The sequence below is a fragment of the Podarcis muralis genome, chromosome Z (assembly GCF_964188315.1).
Source record: "Podarcis muralis chromosome Z, rPodMur119.hap1.1, whole genome shotgun sequence".
Classification (NCBI taxonomy): Eukaryota; Metazoa; Chordata; class Lepidosauria; order Squamata; family Lacertidae; genus Podarcis; species Podarcis muralis.
This window is the reverse complement of record NC_135673.1, coordinates 5136693-5163840: the sequence shown is the minus strand read 5'-3', so window position 1 is coordinate 5163840 and position 27148 is coordinate 5136693. Positions and strand designations below refer to the sequence as shown.

At 44.0% G+C, this 27148-nt stretch overlaps 1 protein-coding gene across 1 annotated transcript in view; it reads right to left on the bottom strand.

Annotated features, from left to right (window-relative positions):
• The window catches only part of CDK5RAP2 (CDK5 regulatory subunit associated protein 2), a 138807-nt gene that overhangs the window by 91316 nt on the left and 20343 nt on the right, over positions 1 to 27148 (bottom strand). The window contains 7 exon segments of the mRNA XM_028715746.2: positions 1591 to 1761; positions 13755 to 13973; positions 17625 to 17708; positions 20250 to 20369; positions 22561 to 22614; positions 24752 to 24914; positions 25200 to 25354. Of these exon segments, the coding sequence (XP_028571579.2) occupies positions 1591 to 1761; positions 13755 to 13973; positions 17625 to 17708; positions 20250 to 20369; positions 22561 to 22614; positions 24752 to 24914; positions 25200 to 25354 (966 nt within the window).

Here is a 27148-nt window from a genome sequence, read left to right as displayed (position 1 = left end):
TTCCAAGCTGCCCTAGTCATCCGCCTGAATCAAAGCGAATGAAGGAGGTGGTGGTGCATTTATTTGACCTTCAACAGAACCGGGGCGACACCCCAACTAGCTAAGCCAGTGGTTTTCAACCAGTGTGCCTTGGCACCCTTGGGTGCTTTTCATGATGGTTGGGGTGCCATGGGCAACACTGTCCTCTGTCCCTCTTTCTTTCCTTCCCTCCCTTCTCTGATGCCCTCTCATGTCTCTGCCTCCCAAAGGCTGGACGGCTGTTTATTGTAGCAGCCCTGGCTACAAGCTCTGGAGGCAAATGGTACCTCTGGGGCTGGCCAGGGGATGCTGGTTGCCAGGAGCTGAGGTGACCTCAGAGTAAGCAAGCAAGTGGGTGAGGGAGGCCAGCCAGCCAGTCCACCAGCCCTTGCTGTTGGGAATGGACAGACAAGTGGGAGGCCAGGCAGGCAGGCAGGCGCTGTACTGGCCTTTTTGCCTGCCTCCGAAGGGGAGCCTTTCCACCATGTGGACCCAGCAGCATCTGCTGCTGCTACTGCTGCCTCCAAAGTAAGATGGTGGTCTCATATTAACCTTCGGCCAGTCTCCATCAGGCTGTTAAGGTTGGGGACACCATGTTCCCAGATCCATGTGGAGCTGTGTGAGGAGGTGCCTCTCTTTGGGGTGAAGAGTATCTCAGAGGCCAGGGTTGGCTGCAGTGGCTGCCCAGAGAACTCCCAAGGAGAGTGGAGAGGAGAGGAGGCTGAGGGAACACTCCACAAGGGAGGGTGTTCAAAAAGGGTTCAGGGGCTGCCAACTCTGCAGGCAAGGGATAACATAACTGGGCTCCTGAGCCCCACAAGTGTGCTGCAGAAAGAATGTAGTTGGTCAAGGGAGCCATAGACTCAAAAAGGTTGAAAACCCCTGAGCCTGGCAAACAGCTTGCCATAGTTTTTAACACCTCTGCAGGCGATGAATGCAGCTATTGTGAAACCGGCATCTTTCAAAGCTGCACAGAGTCGCCTGGCAACTTACTATAACAACTTCATAGCAAGCTCACGCACCTACTTTGCTTGGGGAAAAGTACTGACTATGATCCTTCCTTTCCAACACATTTTAAGCACCTTTAATGCAATTACACAAATATAGTTTGCGTAGTGGTTGGAAGGACCAGACAATTGCAGTACTCCATCCAACTGTGAAAGCAGAAGTACAGAAGTTTAGCAGAGAAGATAGCAGATTTATGAGAATTTTCTTAAGCCACCTCAGAGCACATGAAAATGTGAATGTGAGCACCAGCACCTCTCCTGTATTTTGTCCCCATCCGAAAGAAACCCATTGTGACTCTCCAGATGCTGCTTGACTACAACTCCCATCATCTCTTGACAACTGGCCATACTGGCTGGGGCTGACAGGAGCTGAGGTCTAACAGCATCTAGAGAGCAACCCATTCTCCACTATTGCAACATGAGACTTTGTGAAACATGCCACAACTCTCATCAAAAGTAGTGAACTAAAACAGCATATATGGTAAAAAGAACAGGGAGCAAATGTAAACATTTTAAACACCCTTGTATAAAATCCTGCACTTCAGTTTTGCTCCAATATTCCTACCTGGAGTAACTCATCCTTCTGAGCAATGCTGGCTGTGAGGTGTGTGATGACTAATTCCTGGCTCTGCAATTTCTGATTGCCTTCACTCAAAAGAACACTGTAATGAAGCTCAAGGGCCTTTTCTTTGTCAGCCATTTCATCGTGAAATTTCTCTAGCTGGTTTCTAAGGTCCTAACGAAGAAAGAGAACATGGGGGAGAGAAGACATAAGTGAATCAAGTAAAGAAAAGGAAAGGGGGGGGGAAACCTGTGAGCTGAAACAAAGATGAAATAAATCCTTTTAAGTAACAGCTCAAGTTAGGGTTAACTTTTTACTGTTTTACATTCCTAGACATTCTAAAGATTTTTTTTCATTCATTTATCCCATTTATACTCTACTTTTGCTCCAAGCTCAAGGTGTGGTGTGCATGGTTCTCCCCCTGGCATATTATCTTCACAAAAATGCTGTAAGGTACGCTTGGCTTCCAGAGACTGACTAGCCCAGGGTCACCCAGTGAGCTTCAAGAATATGTGGAGATTTGAACCCTGGTCTACCAGGTCCTAGTCTGATATTGTAACCAATACACCACACTTACTCTGAAGCTTTTAAACAATGTTAGTTCTACTCACAGTAGACCCACTGAAATTAATGCTCGTTACTAACCTAGGTCCATTTATTTTATTGGGTCTACTCTGAGTAGAAATTAGTTTGATGCAGCAGCCCCTTGTATTTTAGAAGACATCAAAACAAGAAGCATTAAACATAATTTATAATTTTTAAAAATAAACTATTTCCCCAATCTGAATTCACACCTATTATTTTCCACTGCAGAAAAACATAAGAATCAGAACCAAACACCTGTATGCTCCAGAATTGTTCTCAGTAAGCAACCAAATAGCAGGACATGAATGCAAGAGCAGCACAAATGGAGACTGATGTTCATTGGGACTAACAGGGCAAAAGGCAGGGAGATCAACAGTAGATGAAGATGGATCAACTGACTTGTGAAGTTAAAGCTAATAATAAATGCAGTTAATTAATTCTGGGTTTGTTCCCACCCCCAACTGATATTTACAAAGGGCAACACTGAAAAGCAGGAAGCTGACAGTCACTGCAGTTCCTGGACCAGTTGTAATAAGGAGGAATGGCTGAAGGCAGAGGGTGATTGGTTGGGCAGTGCACCATTCAGTCCTAATTGACAAACCTTCAATGAGCATCATTCTACTGCTTGTGATCCACAGCAACTGACATGAGATCATATTTAGCCATGACAATTAGTAGCCATTACACTGTTCACGTACAACCCTTATCTATCAAGAAGATCGCTCAGGCACTTGGCTTCATGCCATTGGAGGCATTCACCACGGCAGGCATTTTGAATGAATTCTGGTGTTATAGTTTTATCTGAACACAAGACCACACAGGAACACGAATATGCCTCAAGATCTTTCATAGAAGAAAAAGTGGGATATACATGGAACAAAGAACAAAGGGAAAGTGCTGATAGTTCAGTGACAGACAATCTGCTTTGCAAGCAGAACGCACCAGGTTCAGTACCCAGCATCTCCAGGAACAGTGGGAGAGACTTCCTGCCTGAAATCCTGGAGATCAGTTGCCAGTGAGTCTAGAGAATTCTGAACTAGATGGACCAACAATCTGACTTGGCATAATGCAGCTTCCTAAATAAAGAAAATTAACTGATCCCAATTATACAGCCCGGGTTTTTTGGTTAAACAAGTTGAGTGATTTTGGAGTCCCTTCTACTAATGAAACACTATGTTATCTTAAATGAAATGTATTTTCTTTTCAGGGACCAGGTTCCAATGGAACAACCCAAAGAAAGTGAGTGGTCTCTATGTCTCAACAAACAGAATGAGCCAATTCTCCATGAGAGATGCTTTCTGCCAAATACCTCCTGACCACCACAACTCATTTTTCCAGGGAATGCTCTGTGATGAATAATGACTGAATTTAGAAAATAATAATAATAATAATAATAATAATAATAATAATAATAATAATAATAAATATTATTTATATCCCGCCCTCCCCAGCCGAAGCCGGGCTCAGGGCGGCTAACAACAATAAAACAGTACAAAAGTACAGCATAGACAACACTCTAAAATCATTCATTATAAAATTAATTAATTCAAGCCACTGGCAACCATTGGGCCAGAGCTCCGCAAAGATTGCCGAGGGAGGGAGTCAGGCTGTGCCCTGGCCAAAGGCCTGGTGGAACAGCTCTGGTCTCTTGTGACAGAGTGTTCCACCAGATTGGAGCCACAGCCGAAAAAGCCCTGGCTCTAGTTGAGGCCAGCCTAACTTCTCTGTGGCCTGGGACCTTCAAGATGTTTTTATTTGAAGACCGTAAGTTTCTCTGTGGGGCATACCAGGAGAGGCGGTTCCCAAATGAATGGGAAAGCCATTTTTAAAAGAATTCAGACTGAAGGTCAGAGAAGTGTCCTCCCCCTTGGTCAAATAGAAAAAAGGTGGAAAAAGAATGAATAATTAAAATATTAAGCTCCCAACCCTTTCAGTTCAAGATTGAGGGCAGGGGTGGTGGGACAACCATCACATAATAGATCCAACACAATGACTTATTGTCTATTCCCAACCATTTGATCAAAGATGACGGACAGTTACTGGTAGATGCACCTTATTAAACCAGCTGTTATTTGGTAGATGCACATTATTAATCAGCTGCTGGCAAATGTGTTGCAGACTCAATGGCTTGGAAGAATTCCTGAATTTGGGGATTTGCTTAAAGAAAGACTAAAGCTCTGCTGCGTGTACCCCAAAGGTCCACTTGTGTTTCCTGCTAAATTCTTTTAATACTTTGTCAGAGGAGCTTTGTGTCATCTGCAAGGCTCCATTTTCTTCCATCGTCTCTGGCGATTTCCTAACATCTGTGAAATCCACCCAAAGCCCCAAAATGTTAACTGCTTCAGAGTAAAACAAAAAGCAAAAAGCACACTAAAATCTGCAATCCACTCCACAGATACAGCATAGTAGAGTCTCAGCACTGAGTCAAGTACACAGAATACAACTGGGTAGAGCTAATTAACTGGCCTTAATACTAAAAATATTTTTGTACTTTACTGTATGCCAGAAACAAGTTTTTAGGTGCATAAGTAGCCATATGCTCAGGATCATTCTAGTTCCTACAGATAAGATTAATCCGCCTTCAAACCCGGCCCAAGGAGAGAAAATGGAAATTACTGTGACATAGCAATTATATATTGTTGGGTTTGGAAAGGAAAAAAATCAGGTTAAAACCCACCACGAAGCTCACTGTGTAGCCTATTAGTGTCATGACTCCAAAATCCAGCCACTGTCAAGACTCTGAATCAGAGTCAAGCACAAGACTTCCCCCAAAGAACACACACACTCACACAGCATAAATTTAAAAGCTCTAAAATCGTAACAGATTAGGCTCATAACTAACACATTTCAGCTTTCATTCCCCTTGGCTTTATCCTTTGCTTCTTTGGCCTGTGGTCTTCCATGGACTGCTGCAGCCTCCATTTTTAGTTCCTGAGACTTGCTACAGGCTGCTTTGCTTCCCTTACACCAGGGGTCTGCAACCTTTAAGACAAAAAGAGCCACTTGGACCCGTTTCCGTGTTAGAGGACATTCGGCACAGAAACATGTGTGTATACCTTTAAGAAGTTTCTGGGATTAATTGGCTGCAGGTGACCGTTGCTATAAAGGAAAAAAGCTGAGTTTTGTTGCCTGCCTGCAGGAATAACACCCACCAGAGTTTGTGTTTATTTGCTTAGTAATAAAGTCTTCGTTTTTGTTTGGGTTTTTACACCTATGTCTCCTGGAGTCACTCTGTCCTCTGCCACCGGCTGGAAATCCCCCTCCAACAGGTTATGGGCCCAGTCCCCAGTCCTGAGTGGGCAGAGACAGAGCGTGGAAAGAACCCAGAGACTGGAAGCAACTCAGCGTTTCTCAAGCAGCTGGCTGTGTGAAGGCATCGGCAGGGAGTGTCTGTTTGGGACCAGGAGCCAAACATTTCTTCAAGCCACGTGTGAGTAAGAACTGAGTGGAAAGCTGAAAGCTGGGTGGTGCCATGGCTGGACTTGGAGCTGGAGCTCAAGGGGGAGCTTCCTATTTTCCAGTAGAGAAACTGGGAGAGTCCAATTATATGTCATGGAGTTTACAGATGCAGGCGTTTTTAAAGAAAGAACAATGTTGGACTGTTATTGTTAACCCTCCTGTAAAAGAGGAGGATGAAGAAGTAGATGAAGCAGACCAAAGGCTGGAGGACAAAGCCTATGCCAATTTAATTTTGAGTTTAGAGAAGTCTCAGTTATCTCATGTGCAAGACCTTGAAACAGCAAGTGAGATTTGGCAAGCACTGAGAGCAATACATATTAGAGACACTGCTGGCAGCAAAATTACTCTAACGAGAGCTCTGTACCGAGCCAGACTAAGTGAGGGTGAATGTGTTTCAACACACCTTCAAAGAATGCGTGATTTATTTTCACAGTTAAATGAACTTGGGGAACATTTTTCTGAACAGAGAAAGGTTTATATTGTGCTGTCTTCACTTCCTGAGTCATGGGACAATTTAGTGATGACTCTGGAAGCAATCCCAGAAAGCCAATTAACAATGCATTTCTTAACTGGGTGTTTGCTTGATGAGGAGGAAAGACGCCATGAGAGGAAGGCCACAACCCCTCACCGTAACTCCAGAAATGGGAGGCAGTCCAGTAAAAGATATGCAACTGATGAGGAGCGGCAACCTAAAGAGGTTGTAGACCACAGAGAGGAAGCAGCGTTCACAGTTAGAAGATGCTATCATTGTGGGTCAACCAAGCATTTAGTACGACAGTGCACTGTGTCTGTGGGAGAAAATACAAGACAAGGGCGGCCTGCGTTTGCTGGGAAGCGAGGAGACAGGAAGAGTCGAGTCCAGTATGTTTCTGCAGCAGTTCGAGGCACCAGTCACGACGATGGACAAGACTGGATTTTAGACTCAGCAGCGACAAACATTTTTGTTAAGTCTGCACAAACCCTTGTAGAAAAGCAGCCTTGTAAATCTGTAAATGTAGTACTAGCTGATGGAACAGTGCATGAGTCAGCTGGAAAGGGTAGTGTGAATATCAACTGTTTAAGTACCAAGTTTACCAATGTTTTATGTGTACCAAGTTTAGAAAATAATTTGCTTTCAGTTACAAGTCTTGTTAAGCAGGGATTTAAAGTAACCTTTTCTGGTTCAGGCTGTAGAATAGAGAAAGCTGGAAAAGTGGTTACAGCGTCGCTACAAAATGGTTTGTTTGTTTTGAAAGACCAGCTAGTAAGTGAGTCTGGGGCATGTGTTAAAGCCTGTAATAGAGCCTTGCATGATGAGTGCCAGCATCTGTGGCATCGTCGTTTGGGGCATGCCAATTTCCGCAGTATTGCAAAAATGCCAGAATTAAGCAAGGGAATTAAAATGAAAAAATGTTCAGTTTTTCTAGACTGCAATACCTGCAAGGAGTCTAAAAGTAAGCGAGGGTCTTATCCTGAAAGTACTAGAATTAGCAAGAGGCCATTTGCTTTAGTACATTCAGACCTTTGTGGGCCATTTGCAGAGTCTGAAGGAGGAGCAAAGTTTTTTTTGGTTCTTGTGGATGATTATAGCCGGTATACTTGGGTATATTTGTTAAAACACAAAAGTGAAACTGGTCAACTGATTAAGAATTGGGTCAACTATATAGAAAGGCAGTTTCCCTACAAAGTTACCCAGTTGCAAAGTGACCGTGGAGGCGAGTTCATGTCTGAAGCCCTCCAAGTTTGGTTGAAAAAGCGTGGTATTTGTCACCGTAAATCGTGTCCTTTTTCGCCTGAAGAAAATTCAGTTGCAGAACGCAAGATAAGATCTTTACAAACAATGCTAGATTCAATGCTATGTGATTCTGGCCTATCCAGGAAGTATTGGGGGGGAAGGAATTCTGTGTGCTAACTACATACAGAACAGATTGTTTCATTCTACCATAAACAACACCCCTCATTTTTTGCTTTATGGAAAAAAACCCTTTTTGGACCATGTTAAAACTTTTGGTTGCTGGGCTTGGGTTCACATCCCAAAAGGACAGAGAAGGAAAGGAGAGCCCAAGGCAAAGAAACTTAGGTTTGTTGGCTATCAAACTTGGTCAAAGGGGTATCGTTTTGCACTAGGGCGTGGCAGAGTTGTAATATCAAGACATGCAGAGTTTTGTGAGCAAGATGGTTGGGTTCGTTTACATGGAAATTCAGAAGTGTTATCTTCTGATGATACAGATAAATTTGTGAAATCTGAGGAAGAAAAACCACAAATTAAAGAAAGTTCTGAAAGTGACAGTGATGAGGATCCCAGTACACAATCTCCTAAAGCTGAACCAATTTCTCCTGAGCAGGATGAATCAGAAGGGGAAGATAGTTCAGAGGGGGAGAGTGTTCAAGTTAGAAGGTCACAAAGAAGCAATAAGGGGGTACCTCCAGAAAGGTTTACTATACAAGAAGCTAAAACTGTTGATGTAAAAAAGGAACCTCGTGATTATGAGGAAGTTTTAAAGTTACCACACCAGGAAATAGTAAGGTGGAAAAATGCAATGAAAGCAGAAATGAAATCTTTAGCAGAACACAATGTCTTTACCATTGAGCCATTGCCAGAAGGAAAAAAGGCAGTGGGCTGTAGATGGGTGTATAAAATAAAACATTTGGCAGATGGTGATGTTAAGTACAAAGCCAGACTGGTAGCACAAGGCTTTACTCAAAGAAAAGGTGAAAGCTTTGATGAAACCTTTTCTCCTACTGCAAGGAGTGAAAGTGTACGTTTATTGCTAGCTCTTGCAGCACAACGTGGGTTTAAGGTAAACCATTTTGATATTGAAACAGCTTATCTTAACGCAAATCTGCAAGAAGAAATTTTTATGACTCAAGCGCCAGGTTTTGAGGCAGGAGAACAGAATTCTGTATATAGGCTGAACAAAGCAATTTATGGGCTCAAACAGTCAGCTAGAAATTGGAGCGAGTGTCTTGATAATGCTTTAAAAATCTTGGCTTTAAAAGAAGCTTAGCTGATAACTGCTTGTACACTAAAGGAAAGGGTGATAAACAAGAATTGTGTTTGTGTTACGTTGAGGATTTGCTTTACTCTACAAAAAGTGACAAGCAAGTGGAAAAATTTGCAGAACAACTAAGAAAGGAATTTAAAGTAAGAGATTTGGGTCCAGTAAAAAATTATCTCGGTTTAGAAATTCAAAGAACAAACGATGGAAGTTTTTTGTTGAGTCAAAAAGACAAAATAATGGAGTTACTTGAAAGAAACAATATGCAAAACTGCAAGGGAGTAAAAACCCCAATGGAAATAGGTTTTTTCAAAAATGAAGGAGAATGCACAGAACCTGTAAATCCTGAAATGTACCATTCAATAATTGGAAGTTTATTATACATTTCATTGTGGAGCAGACCAGATTTGAGTTATGCAGTTGGAATACTAAGCAGACTAGTAAGCTATCCTACAGAAAACGCCTGGAAAGGTTTAAAACGTATTTTCCGGTATCTAAAGCAAACACTTGATTATTGTTTAAGATTACCATCTTCAGGGTCCACAAAATTGCAGTGTTACGTTGACAGCGATTGGGCCAACCTGCCTGATAAAAAATCAATTTCTGGAATGGTATTTCAATTTGGAGATTCTTTAATAGGTTGGAAATCCAAAAAACAAAGTATCGTGGCCACATCATCAACAGAGGCCGAATACTGTGCATTGTCGGAGTTATGTAATGAGGTAAAATTTTATGTTCAGATCCTCAAGGATATAAACGTACAGTGTGATTATCCTATTCAAGTTATGGAAGATAATCAAGCCGTAATAACTTTGTCTGGATCTGACCTGTTTAGAAACAAATCAAAGCATTTGGAAATTAAATATCAAAATGTAGCTGAAAATGTAAAACAGAACCAGATAATGCTGAAGTATTGTGAAAGTGCACAAAATGTGGCGGATGTATTTACAAAAGCGTTAACCTTTGAAAAACATGCACGACTGGTAGCAAAGTTGGGAGTTGCTGTGTGTGATATGTAAATATGTTCTGTTCTCTTTAAAATACTATTGTTTCTGTTTGAATGAGAGGGGGTGTTAGAGGACATTCGGCACAGAAACATGTGTGTATACCTTTAAGAAGTTTCTGGGATTAATTGGCTGCAGGTGACCGTTGCTATAAAGGAAAAAAGCTGAGTTTTGTTGCCTGCCTGCAGGAATAACACCCACCAGAGTTTGTGTTTATTTGCTTAGTAATAAAGTCTTCGTTTTAGTTTGGGTTTTTACACCTATGTCTCCTGGAGTCACTCTGTCCTCTGCCACCGGCTGGAAATCCCCCTCCAACATTCCGAAGGAAAAAAAACCTGGGAGCCGCAAAACCATCACGACATTTAAAGCATGCGTGCCGCTGCCCTCTGATCTGACAGCGGGCACTGACTAACGCACGCACCGCCCCCATGCGATGTCACAGCCAGTACAGCGCCCGCCACAGTGGGGAGTGTCGGGGCGCACAATGCGCCTCCTCCCCTTGCTAGTATCCGCCCCGGAGCCGCGGCAAAGGTGTAAAAGAGCCACATGCGGCTCCGGAGCCGCAGGTTGCAGACCCCTGCCTTACACCATGGGCTGATAAGCATATTTTAGCTCAAGGGCCAAAGTTTTTTTCGGGCAACCTTCCAGGGATCACATGGCAGAGGTAGGTTGGGCCAGAGGCAAATGTGGGTGGAACAAAAAAATGTACATTTTGTGCTTTTATACACCATTTTCAATCCATACACCCCTGTCTATCCCCCATCTAGACAAGCAAAAGGCACTATCAGTGTTCAAGGGCCTGGAGGGCCATATTTGACCCTGGTTCCTGAGGTTCCTCACTCCTGCCTTGTATCAAAGCTTCAGGAGTCACCACCGGTCAAGGTCCATACCTCAACAGAGCGCCCACTGTCAACCCCTGGCAGTGGCAGGCTTTGGGCTCTCAAATTTCAGTGGTGCCCTGTGCAAGCTAAAATTTGGCGCAGTCCCCACCTCTCATGCTCTGCTCTATAGCATTGTTTTGGCACCTCCTACAGCATGGTGCCCAGTGCAACCACACTAGTTGCACTACCCTAAAACTGCCTCTGCCCTGGAGCCCTCCCTCCTCTCCGTCACTCTTTGCTCACCTGCCCCCTTGAAGTGAGTGTGGCACAAGGAGGAGGAGAAGCAGCTGGCTTGGGCCTATAAGGGTGGGAGCAGGCAATTGCACAGCCAGCTCCCCACTGATTCCCCCATGGATATGCAACAGTGTGGCTGTTCTACCCAACTATGTGTAAGGACCACTGATTCTACAATGATTCTATTTTAGAGATCATTTAATTTCCCAGCCAGCAGCTCAGATTTCCCTTCTATATTCAGAATTTGATGTAACGGAGCAAAACAAAAAACCTGGCACGGTTCATTTTGTTAAAGTTTTATGGGCTGGCAACACAGCACAGCAACCATTTTGCCTAACGTTAATAGAACAGGGGCGGCTGAGCTCGTTCACAGAGATTTTGCATCACAGCCCTCAAATGGGTTCCAAATTGTCAAATAAGGAAAATATTGCCGTGTGCTCTTTACTCCTGCCTGCCTGTTCAATGGGCAAACATTTTCACATCCAGGCTTCCAGTGAAATGCATTCAACTCACAGCAGTGGCTCTGGTGTTTGATACAGCAGGCCGCATTAAAAGATGATCAGGCTTCAATTTTTGAGGATGCTGCAGATCATTTAGCAAGGACTTTGGTCCTCTGAGCAAACATCTGTGGGAAGAGCTAAGAGGTCATAAAGTGGCACAATGATGAATTCAGTCTTGTGGAAATCCTGAGAGATAACTCCTTAATCCTCTCATTCCAGCCTTTTTGTCATCCTTGGGGAAAGCAGAAGGGACAGTCACATGAAATTGCTTTATATAGACCAGACCATAGGTAGGGAAACTAAGGCCTGGGGGCTGGATCCAGCGCAATCGCCTTCTAAATTCGGCCTGCGGACGGTCCAAGAATCAGCATGTTTTTACACGAGCAGAATGTGTCCTTTTATTTAAAATGCATCTCTGGGTTATTTGTGGGGCCTGCCTGGTGTTTTTACATGAGCAGAATGTGTGCTTTTATTTAAAATGCATCTCTGGCTTATTTGTGGGGCATAGGAATTCGTTCAATTTCCCCCCCAAATATAGTCCAGCCCAGCCCCCCACAAGGTCTGAGGGACAGTGGACTGGCCCCCTGCTGAAAAAGTTTGCTGACCCCTGGATCACACCGTTGTTTCCTGCTTGGCAGGGGGTTGGACTCGATGGCCCTTGTGGTCTATTCCAACTCTATGATTCTATGATCTAGTCCTGTATAGTCTACTCTGACAGGCAGCAGTTCTATAAGATCTCAGGTGTAAGCCCTCCTCAAGTGCTTTTGCCTGGCCAAAATATGTCCTTGAAATGTGACAACGCACCTTGCACACTTGGATGGATAGAGGTGCAGGAGGATAGATCAAGGTGTGTATAAATCTCTGGCTTGTGCATGCCTGGAATGTAACCTCCCGTACAAAGGTAAAGAGTCACATCTGTTGATCTGCCCACTTTTGCATCTAGCCATGCCTAGCACTGGAATGCACCCTGCCAAAGGATGCCTTTGAGAGAATGTGGCCCTTGATCTGAAGGTCACCCACCCCTGTACTAAACCATGGTCTACTGTGACATGCAAATACAGCCAGCAGGTCCACACTACAAATGTACATCAGTTGAATACAAGTTTTGAAAAATCCTAGGAGCTTTAGCTCAAGCCAAGGTAGGTACAAATAATTCTGCTGGGCAAATATGCACCCAGCCCTTACACACAATAACAAATCCAGCCTAAAACCTGGCAGCTGCCAGTCAGTGCATACAGTACTGAGTTAGATGGGCCAGTGGTATGATTCAGTGCAAGGCAACTACCTATGCTCCTAAGGCAGCAGTGAACATGCCAGCACTGGTAAGGAACTGAAGCAAAAATTAGCACACTAACTAGATGTCATGTCAGTACACAGGCCAATACCAGCAGCAATAGTCTATTCCTCCCAAAAAAAAAAAAAAAAAAAAAAAAAAAAAGGCAGAGTTGGAAGCCCTATGTTCATATTCTTACTATCTTTTTTCCACACACCAAAACCATAATGATTTTCAAAGGGTAGCTCAAAGTTTTTTCACATTTAAGAGAACCATTTTTTGAATAAAGAATAACACATTCAAACCACTATAGTTTGGTGCCTGCTATGATGGCAAAACAGATATGCAGACTATGGTAAATGCACACTGAAAATTATCTTCAGACTATTATAAACGTTCTATCGTTGCCAACTCCTGTCTTAATGATAGAGGCTGTCTCGATGGTGTCTCAGAGGTTCACCGTGGAGTGGAGAATCAGAGAACCAGCAGACAAGAGACTGCATCTGTAATTCAGTTATCATATATAAGTGGATTACGGCAGAGAGGGAGATGCCTTGGATCTGTGGACAGAGAGACCCCTCTGCTGGCTTTAAGTAATATTACAAGTGGCCTTGAGGGGAATGAGGGGCTAAACCAGATCTGACACCACATAAATTAGCCACTTTTGGACCAGGTCACATATATGGTGTGTTCATTTTAACAAGAAAACAAGTGAGAGTACTTGAATCCCCTCGCACATCACCTCTCAAGGCTCAGTTACTCAAACTTTTCTCCTCTAGACCAACTCTGATTCAGGAAGGAAACAGGGCTGGATGAAAAATAACTGAGGAGGTAAGGAAAGTTCACTTCCACTCACATTAGAGTAATTGTTAGACCCATGTGTAGGGGGCAGGGAGTGGAATGGATTGAAGCAGCCAGAACAGAAGCAGCACAAACTTCAACCTTTTGTAACAGGTTCTATTAGCGTGGGTACAATGAGTAAGCAGAAGTCTGGGAGGGGTTGCAAGAGGACTACCTTTTATCTCCAAAGTAGAGTTGGCAGTAGCCTTTTTCGAGAAAAAGAGGTGCCGGAACGCACCATGAATACCTCCCTTGTTCTCTTAGAATGGCAATGGCGCCTACCTGAATGGTGCCGGAACTGAGTTCCAGTGAGTTCTCCCTGCTCACAACTCATATTCATGTTTAGGAAGTTACAAATTATGCAAACTATTTTTAACTGCATTTCTTAAACACAGGGAAAACTGAATACTAACATTAATGGCTTTGTCACTTCTACTTTTCTGTAGCTGAGCCTCTTCTAGTTCCTTTACCAATGTCTCTTTCTCAAGATTCAAATCATGCAACTCTTGTTCGGTCTTCTTAACTTTCCTTTGAAGATTATGGTTCTCTAGATCTTTGGTCAGGTTTTCAGAACGCAAATCCGCCAGGAGACTTTCTTTTTCCATCAAGAGAGTCTGAGGATCTTCAACACCCTAGAAAAAAAAGCAGTGACTTCAGTTAGCACAAGTCATGCAACACAGAAGACAACTTTCTCTTTTATTTTCATGCCTTTCACAGCTCTACATCAACATAGTTTTCATGTCACAAATGCAAGACAAGCCCAGTTGCCCAAACTGTTTTGCAAAAGAGCCTAGCTACAAATATTCTCCAAATGAAGCTTGTAGAACAGACATTCAGGAACATATTAAGACTTCTAAAGGCAGGTTTATTATTAGCTGCTTGCCTAGGGCAAGTAATTTTAGCATCAGGCAAGTTTCTACTATACAACAAAAACTTGCAGATGGGCTTTCTGCTTATGTCTAGCATCACAACTGTGAGCAATTAGGCTAAGGAAAAGGAGAAGATGATCTATTTAGAATTAACAAAACCTACTCTCTTCCAGCTTCTTTAGTTCTATGGAGAAAACTGTGGATGGCACACTCTTAAGCCACTCAACAGTCACACCAAACTGGTTGACATGTTGAGGCTGTACTACTTCAGACAGGGTTCACATAGCTGAACACTGCTCCATAAATAAAAAAATGCTGCACATAGAAAACTGAGTGGTATTCAATGCTACTTGTACTCAGAGTAGACCAACTGAATGACATCACTAACAATAGGTTCACTAATTTAAATGGACATACTTTGAGTATAACTGAGTTGCATACAGCCCTATATATGTCAAGGGCGGAGAATTCCAGGGCTGCCTTTCCTCAAATGTGCTAGCTTTCTGCATGCAGGGAATATTTTTATGGGGAGGCATTCTATCATATGAGCCCACCACCCCTCATCTGCATTCTGAAGTGGTATACCCCACACAGAGATTGGCTACCACAGAGTAATATGCAAGCCATGGATTCTTCCTAAAAACATTATTCTTACAATCCACAAAAGCACAGTTAGACGTCTACCTAGGGAGGTTACCAAGACCCACTGCCAAGGGACCCAACTGGGCCCCTGCTGGGGTAATCCAGGAAATGATTCTACCCTGGTCTGTCAAAAGAAAGCACATTAGCCAGCAGTGAGGGACAGGCAAAAAACCAGTCAGAGCTTCTAGCAACAGTGACTTAACAAATTAACTAATCTTACCAATTCCAAAGGCCCATCAGCAATAAATAGCCCATCGGCAAAAAATAAAAGCCCATCAGCAATAAATAGATTTCATGGGGGACTTCAACTTCCCCGATATCTGTTGGGACTCAAACTCTGCCAAGTCTGTAAGGTCTGACAAATGCCTCCATCGCCTCGCTAGCCATTTCATTTCCCAGAAAGTGGAAGAACTAACAAGGGGATCATCTATCTTGGACCTGGTCCTCACCAATAGGGAGGAGCTGATCGATGAAGTGGAAGTGCTCGGAAACTTGGGAGGAAGTGATCGTGTTCTCCTGGGTTTCAGGATACATAGGCAAGGGAAAACTGAGTGTAGCCGGATACACACTCTGGACTTTAAGGCCAGTTTCAAAAAGCTGAAGGAGCTACTGAGTGTGATCCCATGGTTAGAAATACTCAAAGAGAAGGGAGTCCAAGAAGGATGGGAGTTTCTTAAAGGAGAAATATTGAAGGCCCAAATGCAAGAAAGAAAAGTGGGAGGCATCTAAGGAAACCAGTGTGACTGCATAAGGGGCTTACAGATGAGCTGAGAGTTAAGAAGGGGGTGTATAAGAAATGGAAGAAAGCAGAAATTACAAAGGAGGAGTATACAGGAGTAGCCAACAGTTGCAGGGGGAACATCAGGCTGGCTACAGCTCAAAATGAGCTCAGGGTTGCAAGAGAGGTTAGAAATAATAAAAAAGGTTTCTTTGGCTATGTCTGAAGTAAGAGGAAGAACAAGCAAGTGATAGGTCCTCTGCATAGGGAAGATGGAGAAATGCTATTGAGTGAAAGAGAGAAGGCAGAACTATTCAACACCTACTTTGCCTCTGTCTTCACTCAAAAGGAAAGTGATGCCTAACCTGGTGATAACAGAATAGATGATGAAAGGAGGGAACACAAAATAGGAAAAGAGGTAGTAAGGGAACACCTAGCTACTTTAAATGAATTCAAATCTCCAGGGTCTGAGGAGCTGCATCCAAGGGAACTAAAGGAGCTTGCAGGTGTAATTTCAGATCCTTTGCCTATTATCTCTGAGAATTCTTGCAGAATAGGTCAGGTCCCTAAAGACTGGATGTGGGCAAATATTGTCCCCATCTTCAAAAAGAGGGGAAAGGAAACACAGATAATGGCTGACCAGTGAGCTTGACATCGATACCAGGGAAGGTCCTAGAACAGATAATTCAACAGTTGGTCTGTGAACATTTAGAAAGGATGCTGTGATTGCATGGGTTTCTCAGAAATAAGTTATTATTTTGATAGAATTACAAACTTAGTGGATCAGGGAAATGCTGTGGACACAGTGTATCTTGATTTCAGTAAGGCTTTTGACAAAGTCCCCCATCATAATCTCACAAGGAAGCTGGTAAAGTGGGTTGGACGAGGTAACTGTTAGGTGTATTTGTAGCTGGTTGACTGAACCCAGAGTACTCATTAATGGTTCCTTGTCATCCTGGAAAAGAGTGACAGAAGAGGTTCTGCAGGGTTCTGTCCTGGGTCCATTGTTGTTTAACATCTTTATAAATGAGTTGGATGAAGGAATTGAGGGGATGCTCATCAAATTTGCAGATGACACCAAACTGGAAGGGGTAGCTAATGCCACAGAAAACAGAATCAGAATTCAGAATGACTGTAACAGATTGGAGAACTGGGTACAAGCTAGAAAAATGAATCTCAATAAAGACAAATGTAAGTTTCTGCACTTAGGCAGGAAGAACCAGATGCACCAATATAGGATGTGTGACACCTGGCTTACCAGCAGTACATGTGAAAAGGATCTGGGAGTCTTGGTGGACCACAAGCTTAACATGAGTCAACAGTGTGATGCAGCAGGGGAGAAAAGTTAACACTATTCTAGGCTGAACAACAGAAGTATAGTGTCCAGATCAAGGGAAGTAATAGTACCACTCTATTCTGCCTTGGTCAGACCACACCTGGAACACTGTGTCCTATTCTGTACACCACAATTTAAGAAGGATGTTGACAAGTTGGAACGTGTGCAGATCAAGATGATCAAAGGTATGGAAACTAAGTCTTCTAAGGAGCTCTTGAAAGAGCTGGGTATGTTTAGCCTGGAAAAGAGGAGACTAGGAGATATGATTTTTGTTGTTGTTCAGTCATTTAGTCGTGTCTGACTCTTCATGACCCCCTGGACCAGAGATATGATAGCCATCTTCAAATATCTTAAGGGCTGTCACATGGAAGAGGGAGCAAGCTTGTTTTTTCCTGCTCTGCAGGGTAGGACTGAAGGCACTGGCTTCAAGTTACAAGAAAGGAGATTCTGACTAAACATTCAAAAAAACTTTCTGACAGTAAGAACTGTTTGGCAGTGGAACAGACTCCCACAAGAGGTGGTGGACTCCCCTTCCTTGGAAGTTTTTTTAACAGAGGTTGGCTAGCCATATGTAATGGGTGCTTTAACTGAGATTTCTACATTGCAGGGGGTTGGACCAGATGACTCTTGGGTCCCTTCTCTGATTCTATTCTCTGATTCTGCCTGGAAATACAGGGTGGAGGAACAGAAGTATCCATAATAATCCTTATTGTCTCACCTTGAATTTCCGCATCTGAATTTTCTGGGTGGCTTCAGCCAATGATGTGTTTAAATCTTCAATTTCAGAGCAAAGTTTTTCATTCTGAACAAAAGAACACAGAAAGGGGTGAAATCTCATGGATGTGAAAGACACATAAGAGCCAAGAGAGGGCAAGAACAAAAACACCACCACAACCATATGAAAAAAGAATGCCAGCATTTCCCAGGAATGTTCTTTTTTCTGCAGAGAGAGAGGACGGGCAATGAGGAGTCTCTCCCACCCACTTCCAGAGGTTGGGCTGGTACCAATCTTTGCTCTGCCCTCCCCATACACACTTGCACACCCCTCTCTGTTATCCATCCATGCAAGCAAAAGGCATGATCAGAGCTTAAGGACACATTCCAGCCCAGCAAATACACTCAAGGAGGTGCAAAGCAGAGATAGTAAGGGGCCATGTCTGGGAGATTCCTGAGGGTCAGAATGATAGGCTTGGAGGGCCTCATTTAACCTCCAGGCCAAGCTTTCCCATCCCTGGCCTATAACCAACAAATGGGGGAGTCAAAGCCTTTGCCTAAGAAAGAAGAAACAATCTGGAAAGAAAAAGGTCAACCCTGCGTTCAAACTAACACTGGGGAACCCAACCATCATTTGACTACTGTAGGAGATTGCGGGAGCACAGTGCAGGGTTCTTGGCTCAGGGTTTCCCACCCAAGCCACAGACAGATGAGAGTAGGATATTTCCAACAAGAGCCAAATTGTATTCTCCATCCCACTTTGCTTCCAGGCACTCAGATGAACTGCCTCAAGTTTTTAAATGACACTTCCCCACTCATAGCCACTTTCCAGTTTCACCCCAGAAACCTCAAGACTGCCATTTCTCATGAGATCTGGGAACATGCTTCTGTTGCCTGGAAGTGAGACTGGCACACCTTGGATTTCATAATTTGTGCCAGGTGGGGCAGAGCCTCCACTGTCACAGGAGTGGGGAAACCTGATCCTGTCCCATTACCATGCCTCTTTCTGATGCTTTCCCCCTGCTTGGCTCTGCAGTTGTGCCCACAGAAGAACAACTCAAAACACACGACACCCTGAATGGTTGAGGATGCCCTCAATCTACAGCAGGGGTCGGCAACCTAAAACCAATGGGCCACAAGCAGCCCACAGGGGTTGTTTAACTGGCCCACGAGTCCCTGCGCGCTGCACTAAACTGGCGCAGCACGGCACGGGGACTAGCTTCCGCGGCGCCGGAAATAGTGTCTGCACAGACGCAGATGCCAGAAATCATGCCTGCGCAAATGCAGACGCCAGAAATCATGGGCGCTCGCACTCACAATCCGGCCCACGGAGGGATCTCCGCTGGAGTGAACCAGCCCAGGCGATGTAAACCTTGCAGACCCCTGATGTACAGGAATGAGTGGAGTGTTCCCAGTATTTGCCAATATTACTCTCTCATTCAGGGGAGAAAGACCAAAATCCGACAGCTGTAAGAATACAACTTCCCCATGAATATCCTATTCCCTTAAAGATACAGAACACTATATTAGCTTCCACCTTAAACCCAACCATATATTAGCAATGATGGCTAAGTAGAACCTCCATCTTCAGAAGCAGCAAACAACTAAATACCAGCAACTAGAGTACAACCATGGTAATGGGCTATTCCTTTTGCATCTTACTTTTGGACTTCTTGGAGGCATCTGTGAGATACTACACTAGAAAATCTGATCCAGCAGGGTTTCTCTATCTCTAGATCATGGGTGAGGGCCAACCATGGGCTCCAGACCTCTCTATCTGGCCCTCAAAACTCTCACTGGGTCACACTTCACAACCCCTGCTTTGCACAGAAAGTATTTTTACCTGGACTAAATGTGTTTTTGACCTCCAATTAGGGCTGGCTGATTATCAGCTTTTCAACATTGTAATGTATCACCAGCCAAACATTGTGATATACATAGTGATACATTGGAATGTTGAAAAGCGGAGGGACGAACAAGTTGCATCAGGCCCGGGCCTTGGCGGGAGCAACGAGTTTCACACTGGTGCCTTGCGAGGCCGGGGCCAGTGCAGCTCGTTCCTCTGTGCACATGGGCACCTGGTGCTCCGAGGGCGAAAACGAGCTGCATCAGCTCTGGCACCTCGCAGCTTGTTCCTCCCTCAGTTTGAGGGCCCGAGCGTGATGGAGCCTTCACCCAGCAGTATATCGCAGGTGAAGGCACCACCATTCCTGAGTCAGGAGCAGCCGCAGTTTCACCCATGATATACCACTAGGTGAAGGCAACATCACACTCTGGCCCTGAAACTGGTCCTGGGCGATGTATTGATATATTGATATTGCCACTTGTTTTCCTGGATGGGGGAATAGAGGGGGTGGGGTGGAAAATAGCCTAATTGTTAAAGGGAAAATATACATCCATTGTTTCATCTGCTTTTGCCCCTGGCCTGCTCAGCAGTGGCATGTTGCTCTCAGAAAGTTGCCCAGAAGGTAATGTGGCTCTCGAACTGAAAAATGTTCCCCTCTCTTGCTCTAAGTAGGTATTCTTAACCCTCAAGACTTCCTAGAATGTCCACCCTGCCCTTCCCTCAATCTGTTACTATCAAGCATGGCTTGAATACATTTTTATCAGAATAACATAATCCATGTACCTCCTTTTCTTTCACTTTTACAGCAAGGACTAATCCCTGGATAGTTTTGTCTCGTTTCAAAGCATTTATCTTTTCGACAGAAAGCTCCATCTCTCGTTCATGAAGTTCCTTCTGGAGTGACTGAGGATTAAAAGTAAATGCATACAGTTATCCTTTTTCAAGAAACACATTTTGTATATTAAGAATACTTTCACAGGCATCAAGCAAGAGCACAGCTCCTCACTCAGGGCAACTGCAATCTGGACCACATAAGCTTTGCCACAAGCCTTTCACTGTTGAGATAGGAAATCTCTACCTGGGCTGGGCCACTTCACGCTATGGCGGGTGGGGTAGGGGGGTTCTGTAGCTGAATGTTCCTCCACTCAGAAATCTCTGTATACAGAAAACTAATGTGTAAGGGAGATGGCAAGGTTAGAACCCTCCCTGAGAAGCTTGTTTTCTAAGTGCATAGAATTTTGGTTACACAGCAGCATTCTCTCATGTGAGTTCCCACCTCCTGCCTGAAGTGGCACAATGTAGATGCAGGTTGGCCACCATAAGAACTAGGCCTGAAGCTTTCCTGGCAAAGGTGCCCTATCCTGCATATATGCTGCTTACCCAATATTTTGTCACGCACAAAAGGAGCAATCCTTAACATTTATAATGTGGTTAAAGCAACTCTTGCCTATTCTCCTACCTTTTAAGGCTGAAATACAACACAGCCAAAGTGGGATTTCACAGAACTGTCCAGGGCAGAAGGTGCAGGGGGGGGGGGCAGTAGGATTCCTGTGCCATCCTGGAGCTGACACTGCATCTGGGTCCAGTGCAACTGCATGACAACAGTGGGACTGGCTTGGGATCCAACAGATTCTGAATCAGCTCAGTCCCACAACGCCTCCAGAACGCTCCACTGCATTCCACAATGTTGTGGCATGTTTGCTGGAGGGAAGATAAGCATCTCACTGATAGAGTGATGAGAGGCCAGATTAGCTGTGAGAACTGGCCAGATGGATAGTGGTGCAAGAGAGATAAAAGGTGGAGGCTTTTTCCATGTGCTTCTCCACTGTGGAGATGGCTTGGGTGGCTTTAGAAAGGTGAGTGAGAGGTCTATCAATGTCTACTAGCCAAAAAAGCTAAACAGAAGCTCTGTTTTCAAAGGCAGTACACCAGGCAACCACCCTGCTTATGGGCTTCTCAACCACTGTGGGAGACGGGACGCTGAACTAAACAGACTCTTCATCCAAGCTCTTTTCACACAGCACATTAAGTGTGAAATATGCTGCCACAGGATGTGGCACCGGCCAACAATTTAGATGGCTTGAAAAGAGAATAAGAAACTGATAGAGGGACGATAAAGCTATTGGGCTACTAGTTATGGTGGTTGCAAGATAGCTCCAGGATCAGAGGCAATGTGCCTCTGTATACCAGCTGCTGGAGAACCACAGTAGAGGAGGGGGAGGGCCAGGGTGTCCCCAAAGGTATCTGGTTACCCACTGTGTTTATGATGAATATTAAGCAGGCACCTTCACTGTAGAGTTTTTGGCACCTCCTAAAAACTTGCTTCTTTAAGCAAGCCTACTCAGATGTGCATGTCTGACATGCATGTAACTTGACTTTACAATGTATGCTGTAAAAGGAACGCGGGTGGCGCTGTGGTCTAAACCAGAGCCTAGGGCTTGCCGATCACAAGGTCGGCAGTTCGAATCCCCGTGACGGGGTGACCTCCCGTTGCTCGGTCCCTGCTCCTGCCAACCTAGCAGTTTGAAAGAACATTAAAGTGCAAGTAGATAAATAGGTACCGCTCCGGTGGGAAGGTAAGCGGCGTTTCCATGTGCTGCTCTGGTTCGCCAGAAGCGGCTTAGTCATGCTGGCCACATGACCCGGAAAGCTGTCTGTGGACAAACGCCGGCTCCTTCGGCCTATAGAGCAAGATGAGCATGCAACGCCAGAGTCATCCGCAACTGGACCTAACGGTCAGGGGTACCTTTGCCTTTACCTTTAAAAACTTGCTTCTTTAAGCAAGCCTACTCAGACGTGCATGTCTGACATGTAACTGACTTTACAATGTATGCTGGCTGGGGTTATTGTAAGTTCAATAAGCATCTGAAGGACTGAAAGTTCTCCATCCTGACCAATGCCTGACAAAGCTTAACAACACACACTGCACTCCTTGCAAAACCTTTTAATATTGGAAGCTCTCTCCTTGGCTAAAAACTGTCTGGAAACAACATGAGCGTCAGCTCCTACTCATGGTAGAATAAAAGGACACTTGCAAAGGTTGTACCTGCCAATACACAACAACTAGAAAGGAAAGGGAAAATTCAAGACGTACCGCGATCTTTTTTTCCAAGTCATGTTTTGCATTGTAGAATTCTGTTCTGAGAGCCTAAAGGAATAAAATAATCCAGTTTTCACTCCAGTGTCAATTATTAGCTAGGTAGACAGCTACCAGGTTCTTTTATTTCCAATAAGAAAAAGCATTATATGTGTGAAATATACATAATTAAAATATACATCCCAGGAGACCATAAGGATTAATATTTGAAAAATCTGGCGTTTGTGCACAAGCATAGCTATGCTTCCCCTTTTAACTCCCTATATTTGTTAGACAGGATGTCCACATGCATACACCCAAGTGTGAGAAGGAGAGGAGGGTAAGCTGAGCAGGTGTTATAGCTACAATATACACCCCACCTTTGCAGAAAAATCAAGGGAGGTTGGAAATCACACTTTTTATGATGAGTGTTTTAATCATCTTACTGTTTTTAATCATGTAAGAGGCTGTAAGATCCTGGACAGAAAAGCAGGATAAGAGTAATTAAATCAAGTCAGAAGCGCCCCCTATGCATCCATAAACCCAAACAAGAACTGAGCATGCACACTTTCCTCATGCAACTAGGGAATTATTATGACATATTTACACAACTATTCCTCTAATGACCTTATGTGATTGTTCACACACACACACACCCCTATTTTTTCCTTACAACTCAGGAAAGGAAGTTAGGCTGATAGGATAGTGACTGATCCAAGGTCACTTGGTGAATTTCAGGGCTGAGTGGGGATTTGAATCCAATGCTCCCAGGTCCTGTTCTAACATTCAAACCAATATACCACCTGGTTCTGAGGCAGCAGAATGAATTATGAACAAAATAGCCCTTTTCAATAAAATAAAAACTATCATCAATATTTATAAACCTCTTTTCACCATAGAAGCCAAAAAGTAGTTTATAGATCAACCAAAACAATATGGTACTTAAAATAAAGTGAAAATGTCAGTTCCATAAACAGGCATAAGTACAGCTTACTTAAGACACCTGCTGAAATAGGAAAGCCATTGTCAAGCACCTGAAGTTCAACAGTCAGGAGGCCTGTCTGATCTCAGCTGGGAGGGAGTGTCACAGAACTTGGCACACAATATTGAATGCATGGCTCCTGGTGGATACAAACCATATATCCAAGGACCACTAACAGAGCATCCCTCAAAGATATAAGGAATCAGAATGTCTGTGGGCCTTGGAGGCGGTGGATTTGTGTCAGCAACAAGTTTGCCTCTTGCTCAGCCAATACAAAGTGCCACCTTGCTCTGCCCAATCCCCTCTCCTGCCACCCACATCGAGTTTAGAGGCAAAAGAAAACTGAGCTCCTCATTTGCATCAGAAGGGTCTATGTATGGGTTGGTTCAAAGATGACTCCTTTTGGACCCAATCTGACCCTCCAAATTAACCAGCTTTTCAGCAACATATGACTTTCAAAAACTACTAGCATTGCAATAGAAATGACCATAGAAGCAACAGGTACACCAGTGTGGTATAGTGTTTAGAGCATTTGACTAGGACCTGGAAGACCAGGGTTGAAATCCATACCTGGTCATTAAGCTCACTTAAGTGACCTTGGGCTAGTCACTGCCTCACAGTGTAACCCACCTCACAGCTTTGTTGTGGGGATAAAATGGGGAGGGAGAAGACTATTTCACAATATTAAGCACCTTGGAGGAAAGGTGGGATATAAATGCAATAATAATAATTAATTATCTACATTTCTGAAACTTGATGACAGTGTGACCCATGCCTTTGAGAAAGAATTCATTAATTGTTTTACATTGCTAGAAGCCTGGATCAATAGGAACCAAATGAGAAGCAACTGAGAAAGTGAGCTCGGGGTTCAAATACCCACTCAGCCATGAAGCTCACAGGGTTATCTTGGGCCAATTGCCTTCTCTCAGCCCTGACTCATATGGTTGTTGTGAGAACAAAATGGGGAGGGGGAGATGCATGTATAACACCTTGAGGCCTTGGAAAGAAGGTGGAACAGAAAAGTAAAGATAAAAACAAAATAAGGGGGCAAAGCAGAGTATCTGCAAAAAAAATTGCAAAAGTACAGCTCTGTATCAACTCAGCGTACAGACTGCTCCTGTGCTCAGTGGAAAAGTCATGCCTTAGATAGCTGGGAAAACAAGGGTGACAAACAGGATCTTCTCAAGGGATGGCATTCCACCTTTCTACCCTATTGATAGTCCTCACCTCCAGCTCCTCCTCTTTCTCAAGCACTAAAGCACCAGGGTGATCTTGGATTTTTTCTTCTGACAAACTCTCCTCCAAAGATCTATTTCTGGACTCTGCTGCTTCCAAGCACTGGATTAAAGCTTCTTTATTTTTCAGAGACAGACTCAGTTGCTCAATACATCTAAAATTACAGAAACAGAACCATGATGATGATGACATAGGCAGAGCAGAAGAGAAAGACATAAGATCCGATTGATACATCTAGTCATTGAATGGACTTACCACAACTTGTCCCCACAACAAGTCCAATGAAAATGAAACAAAAGCAAGAGGCATTAACAGAGTTCACGGACATCCCAGTCAGGCAGAATCACATGGAATGTGAAGGAAGGTCAGTAAGGGGTGTAGTCAAGGGAGATCGGACCAATTTGACAAAATGAGTACTCATCCATAATAACAGCCTAACCTGTCCTTTTCTTCAAGCACTGTCATCACATCCAGATCCTTTGACTGCCTATTTGTAATCAAAGAAAGTTGCTGTTCGGCTGCAAGTCTTAGTACTCTCTCCTGCTCCGTCATTGCAAACGCTTTCTCTACTTCTTCCTTCGCCACCTTAAGATCCTGTGCTCAGAAAATAAGAGATGCATGATGAAGCAACCATTCACAGCCAGTGAACTTTTGCAATACTTTCTCAAGCAGTATTACCCTTCCTGGGCTCATTTGCCCAGCAAGGATCACCACTTGTGGTGGAATTTAATATGACGTGCACTTTTCTGGACCACAATAGACTTAATCACAAACAAGAGGTAATGCCCTGAGTAAGTTACAGCTACATACTTGCATGGGAAAGAGGAGAACTATTCATAGGAGCTCAGAAGAAAATGAAATGCAGGAAAGTACAGAGGGTGATAATTACTTTGCAGCCATTCACCAAAAACAGTATTAGATAATATAGACATCCTGGTACAGGTCAGCCAATTAAGACATTTGTTGTGAGAAAATTCTCTTGATGTATTCCAATTCAACTGCTTAACATTGCAATCCACCTTTGATGTTCTTTTGTTCAAGGAGGACCACCTTAAAGACAGTTACTGACAGTCTTCAGAGACTAAACTATTCCTCCACCACCAGCTTTTCTATATTACCAGTCTGCGGGCAAATGGGGTCTCAGCCAGCATACCAGATGGACCTGGTAGACAGCTGCCCCGGACACAGAATTGGCCTGCACCTCCATGGACAGCTGTGAGTCCAAAATGACTCCCAGGCTGCGTACCTGGTCCTTCAGGGGCACAGTTACTCCATTCATGACCAGGGAATCCCTGACACCTGCTCACCCCATCTCCCCAAAACAGTACTTCTGTCTTATCCTGGGATTCAATCTCAATCCATTAGCTGCCATCCAACCTCCAGATACTCACACAGGACATTCAATGCATTCACTGGTTCCAATTTAAAGGAAGTAGTGCTAGGTATCATCCACATACTGGTGAACACCCAGCCCAAACCCCCTGATGATCTCTCCCTGCAGCTTCATATAGATGCTAAAAAAACAAGGGGGAGAGGACGGAGCCCTGAGATACCCCACAAATGAGCGCCCAGGGGTCTGAACACTCACCTCCCAACACCACTTTCTGGACTCGAACACAGAGGAAGGAGGGGAACCACTACATAACAATAACCTTCAGCTCCTAACCCCCCTAAGATGGTCCAGAAGGGCACTAGATCTGGGCAGTATCTGGCTTTCAATAGTGTGATATATCAGCAGCTAAACATCATGATATATTGATATATCTCAATATCTGAAATAAGGCAGGAACTACACAGAGGCGAACAGGACAATGTATTGGCAACTGCTTCTACTTAAGGGTCTAAAACTGTTAAATAATATTATCAATCACCTCAATGTGTGTGAGGCCTAGCCCTAAAACACATTGTGATTTGCAATATATTGCCAGGTCAAATATTAGGAAACAGTTATCACGATGTGAAATTCAAACTAGTTTTGCCCTAAAGGACACCATGGTCAATAGTATCAAAAGCCACTGAGAGATCCAGCAGAACCAGGAAACAGCTTTCACCTCTGTCCTAGCCCACCCAAAATCATCAACAAGCACAACTAAGGTGGTTTCAGTCCCATGATGGGGGCTGAATCCCAACTGGAAGGTCTGCATCTTCATGTGCCTGGAGTTGCCACTCAATTATGCCACCCACTCAATTATCTTTCCCAAGAATGGAAGAGTTGAGACTGGGAGATAATTGGCCATAATGGCCAGGTCCAAAGATGTTTTTTTAAGAGGTGGCTTAAAACCACTTCTTTAATGGGGTCCGGAAAGGCTCCCTCACGGAGAAAAGCATTCAGCACCCCACAAAGCCGATTTCCCGGCCCTGCAAGGTTCATAGCGTCTGAAAAACCCA